This window comes from Sprattus sprattus (assembly GCF_963457725.1).
Source record: "Sprattus sprattus genome assembly, chromosome: 5".
NCBI classification, from domain to species: domain Eukaryota; kingdom Metazoa; phylum Chordata; class Actinopteri; order Clupeiformes; family Clupeidae; genus Sprattus; species Sprattus sprattus.
In genome coordinates this window covers 43098808-43104905 of record NC_137924.1, presented here as the reverse complement: position 1 = coordinate 43104905, position 6098 = coordinate 43098808, and the positions used below count along the sequence as shown (strand labels likewise).

Sequence of the window (6098 nt, the reverse complement as noted above, 5' to 3'; positions counted from 1 at the left end):
CCATCAATACCCACCCATTCATTCATTGGTCTGTCTTTTGCTTCATTCATCCATCCATCAATACCCACCCATTCATTCATTGGTCTGTCTTTTGCTTCATTCATCCATCCATCAATACCCACCCATTCATTCATTGGTCTGTCTTTTGCTTCATTCATCCATCCATTAATACCCACCCATTCATTCATTCATTCATTCCTTCACCCATTTGCTCCTCTACCACGATGCCTCTCACTCCAGCCTTACCTCCTCTGACTCTGGCAGGAGTTTGAGCAGCTCTCGAAGTGGCTCGGCCCCATACATCTCACTTTTGCCAGAGTGGATGTCTTCCATAATGGAGACGTTTGACCTGGAAATGAAAACATACCTCAAATCAACAGTGTCTCCAGACACACCGACATCACTTCTGCTTGATATTATTCTTAGCTATTCCCTTTACTCTGACAATGGATTAGAACAATAATATAAAACCGGTTTTTGAACTATCAGAATAATGTACTGGTCAGCAACATCATCAGCAATCACCAATGGCAATCACGAGTTTTTCATGCATTGGTCACTCTATTTGAGGTCGCTACAAGCACGACGCTGTCACAATGCAAACCTAACCCTGATGTGCCCTTTTGTGTATGTTGTTCATAAACATCACCGCAGAGCTCTCCGCTATGGATCAAGAGCAAAGAATGGGGTCCGTCAGGCACGGGACAACGCCACAATGTCATATGAGCTAGGTAAAGTTGTTTACAGCCGAGACTTTAAATCTTCACTCAGATCAATAGCCCAGACATCAACTTTGACCCTGAACATGAACAAAAAAAGTATATCAAGGTGAAATTACACAGCCTCCTCCTCTGAAGAATAATCTAAAAACCACGATGGCTTCCTTATACCAAGACCAAACAGGCGGGTGTTTTCCCACATTGCTGTTGAAAATCCTCCAGCCTCTTGCCATAGTTCATCAAGATCAGCCCTCTCCCCTTGACAAACACACACATGCACCTTCTCTTGCATAACGTCCTCGCCGTTTCATAATCACAGGTCAAAAAAAACCTTGATTCCCCCGCCGGCGATCTCGGTCGGCTTCGAGGGGCAATTAAAAACAATCTGAACATCAAGCGGAAGCCCCTCAGCAGATAATCCATTTTACAGCAACAAAGGAGACAGGGGGAGATTGGGCAAGAGTTTGGCCTTTCTCAGGGATTAAAAAGGAGCAAGGGTGTGCTGTAAAACCCCAGCTTAGGCCTCACTCACACAAAGGAAAGCCTTATTCTCAGTGGGTTTCCTTCATATTGACAACCTTTGATTCCTTAGCGGCTCAGAATTCATCACAGCCCACTGATGTGAGTGCAGTGTGAGTGAAACAACTTACAGGTATAACCTATACAGTTACGGATCAACTGATGCTCTTACTACTTTTCCCTATTGGATTCACAGTCAAGTAACCCAACGACCGGATTACTGTTCAGACGACCCGTTTACTGAGTAACATCACCATCGGTACTAACAAACCCGTGATTTGTTTTATTCATGTACGCCTTGTGACAAAACAATACATCCCTGGTCTAAATTGGTCTAAATGAGGAATGTTTACAGCAAATGTGGGACTGGCCAGTACAAGGAGACTACACATAACAAAACAGAAAATGTCTGAGTTGGACAGAGACTCTTCCTGGGAATCAGGACAGACACTGCACCAGTCTGGTGTCCTAAATGCCTTTTAGTCTAGCTAGAGCCAACTGGCTGAAGGGAAAGCTTTATATGTGGTTTGCTTCCAGAGAGAGGACCATTATTTTGATAAAGAGGCAGAGACAGTGGCTGCTTTGCTTATAATGTTGAGGCACATGGCGCAAGACAGAGAAACATGATTCCAAATCTGTCATGTGACTGAAAAAAACCTGTTCCCTGAAAGAATTATGACAAATCACTACTTTAACATATAAAATGATTCCCATAGAAAATAGAATAACTACAGACAACAAAATGTACTGCTTTAGAAATTATGAGTGAAGAATTATCAGAAATAAAGGATGCGTCACCCACATCATAGTCTCCTACAAACAGTATTGTTTTGACAACAGAAAATTCAATTTAGGATGTGACCGCGTACACACATAGATAAACACCAGACGGGATGGGAGCCTGTTCATTCTAGTGCAAACTCACATTACATCTAAGAAGGCAGATTCAAATGGAATGCCACATGAAACAGGAATATTTGATGCAACCGCCTTACAGGCAAAACAAAATTAATGTTCCACCTCATTGCACTTCACGGAGCCATAAAACTATATTACTGTAATAGTTGTCATAGTATAAACTGACTGGTGTATAAGTCAATAGAAATAGATTTTTCTTCAAGGAACATCAATACAGTTTGACTCAGACAAAAATCTGGCCTCAGTGATGAAACCTACAACAAGTGGAAGATCCTCTGATCGATAATGAATTAACTGGTATGACTCAATAATAATCTGCGCTCCAAAGTCCATGTGAATATCAAAGACTTATCTAACAAGGTAATGCACCTTGGGATAATACCATGTTCAGCATTAGCATTAGCTTGGCAGCAGCATCTCAAGAACACAGACTTGAAAACATCGTTATAGGCCCGTCTGTGAAGATCACAGTTTCTTTCTCAGGCCTTCTGGACTGGACTTACCAGGGCCAAACCAGACTAAGAGAGGGACAAACACTGCACACAAAGGGACACCAACATGAACCTCGACCCTGCCCTCAAGAAAGCGCACGCATTCAGGATCAGTCTCCCCCCAAGACATGTGTACAGACTGGATTAGCCTTGTGCAGACCATTTGAACAAGGCCAGGCACGTCGCGGCATGGGTGAAACTATAATCGCTTTCACAGGGGGAAAACAATCTGTCTAGTGTTTCTGGTGCAAGCAAGCCACTGTGGGAGAGGAGATGGAGCGTGTGTTTCCTCCGCTCGGCTAGATGTCACGTTTGTGGTGGAGAGTGCTTATGGCTGCTGGAAGAGTGGGCTGGGTGTGGAGAGGAGAAGGAGAGGAGAGGAGAGAGAGAGAGAGAGAGAGAGAGAGAGAGATAGAAGAGAGGAGAGGAGAAAGGAGGGAGAGAGGAGAAGAGTGAGGGACTGAGGGACCAGCAGCCTTCTTCACCTCAGGCATCACAGCTGCATCTTAGCCTCAGGTCCCATGGAGAGCAAACACCTACAAACCAGATCCTGTGACCACAAGCCGCAACCATGGCCTTGAATAGCAACCTTGAATACCACAGCCACCATAGTAAACACAACAACAACGGCCTTGAATAGCAACCTTGAATACCACAGCCACCATAGTAAACACAACAACAAAGGCTTTGAATAGCAACCATGAATACCACAGCCACCACAGTTAACAACCTTTACCCCAAGAAAATTAGGATGCTACACTTGTCTGGGTGTAGCAACAGTTACCTTAACACACAACAAAATATAAGATGAAGCAAAACACACACGCTAAAAACTGTAGCCCTTCGCCCTACAACCATCACACATAAACTTGAACTCAAACTAACTGTGAACCTTTTTCCACTGTTGCCTGGCCCTCATCTAAACTTCTCCTTGCAACTCTACTTGACTACTATCAACACCTCCGCCATCCTCAGACTGATCCACAGTGACGGACACACAGGCGACATCTTTCACATTCCACGACCCACAGCCCCAGCCGACGCTGTGTTTACTCCCAACACCTGCCATGACGGTGCGGAACACGGTGTATCACGCACCTGTCAGCACTGGACCAGGACAGTTAGCATGGACAAGACGAGCCCCCGGGTCTTTTTTTTATCCAATGGCAGCAGAGTTTATGATTCTCTTACTGTAGAGCTCTTCCCTTTGAGCTTGAGATTATTTTGCCTCATTAAGGTAAGTCACTTCAGACTTCTGACAGGGCAGAAGAGGTTTTCTTAATCACATGGATGGACTTAGTGGAGAAATGCATAATGCTTTTGCCTGTTGGCCAAAGGCTATGATAGTAAGAGATCCGGATATTCCATTTGCCTTAGGAAATCTGAAGGCCGCGTCGATCATTATTGGTCTGCAGAAATGTTTTAAATCGCCATAAACGGGCTCCTCAGCGACGGGATCGGGAGGCACTTACGGATTACTGAGACTGGACTTACTTTTTGAACTGCCTGAGGAAAATGCCCACGTTCATGCTTCTTTTGGAGTCCAGGATGCTGATCTGCAACAAACGACAACAAGGGAAGGGTGAAACCTTCAAAACTGGCAACCCCATTTCATACAAAATCCCTGACAAATACCCTTACATAAAGGAGACGCACTTTGATCTCAACCAAATAATTATATTGTTGACAGTGCATCTGAGTTTGGGAGGGCCTGTCTTTGACCACAGAATCAGGGTGATTAAAAACTCCACCCGAGATGTTGTGCCCACCTCCTCTTTGGTCTCTTTGAAGGAGCTGCTCCTGCCCCTCAGACTGCCACCTGCCCTGGCGCGGGCGGCGGCCAGCAACTGCGCCTCCTCCTGCTGACCGAAGAGCTCTTCGATAGAGCGCACGTCGATCTGGTACTCCTCCTGGCCGCCGGGGCCGATGGTCCACAGGTTGGGCTTGCCGCGCACCCGCTCCTCAGGGATGGGCTTCCAGAAGAAACTCCGCACCCTCCGCTTCTTCTTCTGCTGCCCAGGAGCAGGGTACCCCATGCCGGGGGGAGGTGGAGGCGGTGGAGGAGGAGGGGGTCCGCATGGGGGCGGAGGCGGTGGAGGGGGAAGAGCAGGAGGAGGAGGGGTCGGAGAGAGCTCGGCCTGGGGCATGGCTTCCTCTGCAAACGTCTCTCCTTCATTCGCTGGGGAGATGCCACTCATCACAAGCATCACAGAGGTTGGTTGGCCGGTTGGAGAGGCACAGTCAGAGAACCTCTGACAGTTTGATGTTTGTCTCGACGGTGAGGCACGGTCATAACTGAGCATCAAGTGTCATGCTGACTCAAGGGGTTAAGTCTTTGCACAGGCATGCAGAGTCAGATGTCAAATATAGGAGTAAGAGGTGATCCACGAAGGGTCTTCTGCAACAAGACAAGAAAAATAAACACATTACTCAGAACTAGTAAAAATCACACAAACATTTGCATCTACGTAATGTAACATGCCTCTATGTTCAGAGAGTGGAAAACATTGGAATACGATTCAAATCAGTGGACCAGCTTGAGTGGAGGACTAAGCTTTTATTGGCTTGTGACTGCTCGCTATGTGTGCATTTTCCCAAAACCTTTGTCTGGCCTAAACCAGTTGAATAGAAAATGCACTGCCATGTAAGCATTCTGTAAGAAGATTGGATTTGGGATTTTATTAAAAGGCATAACCAGACTTCAAACCCGATCCAGTTCTTTTGAAGCCGTTGTATTCATGGCGAACTCGAATGAAAAGCATATATGATTAAGCTGCATTGGAGGGTGTTTTTTTCCTCTAGAGCACCCTTTCAAGTGCTGTTTGTGTTCTATAATTAAGTGAATCCTGAGAGAGGGCGAGCACGCACGCACACCCAAACACCTATAGAGGCCTCCAACCAGGTCATGTGATTCATGCGCTTATTCAAACAAAAGCATGGCATATCTGACTAATGCAAGGGCCACACCCTGAAGAGGGGAGACAGAGAGAAGGGAGAGAGGGATTCAAGCAGTTATTCAGCCATCCTAACTGCGTTTGCATTTATTTATGAGCTGCGTCCTCGTCACAAGCTGCTAGTGTGCATGCTCAACTCGACTCCATGCATGTCCATGTAAGCACACACACACACACACACACACACACACACACACACACACACACACACACACACACACACACACACACACACACACACACACACACACACACACGTCTCATCTTTTATTTAAATCTGGGATAGGAAGCCGGGGGGCGACGATTCGTTCTACCACCTAAGCAGAGCTTTCAAGGGATCGGGGTTGTGTGTGTGTCTGTGTGCGTTGATGAGTTTCAGCAGACAATGGTGAACACAAAGACAGTAAACAGCACAGACTGATGTAACATGTAGCCTCTTTAAGGATTTGCCAGTCTATGCTAGCGTGATTGTATCCTATGGCTGTGGTTTTCATCCT

General features: G+C 46.1%; 1 protein-coding gene across 1 annotated transcript in view; it reads right to left on the bottom strand.

Moving 5' to 3' along the window:
* Positions 1-4854, bottom strand: part of LOC308365356 (uncharacterized protein) — a gene marked incomplete at both ends in the record, with an annotated part of 11463 nt that extends 6609 nt beyond the window's left edge. The window contains 3 exons of the mRNA XM_080838747.1: positions 247-349; positions 4142-4203; positions 4417-4854. Coding sequence (XP_080694873.1) covers positions 247-349; positions 4142-4203; positions 4417-4854 — 603 coding nt within the window. The remainder of the gene's footprint in view (positions 1-246; positions 350-4141; positions 4204-4416) is intronic.
* Between the last annotated feature and the right edge of the window lie 1244 nt (positions 4855-6098).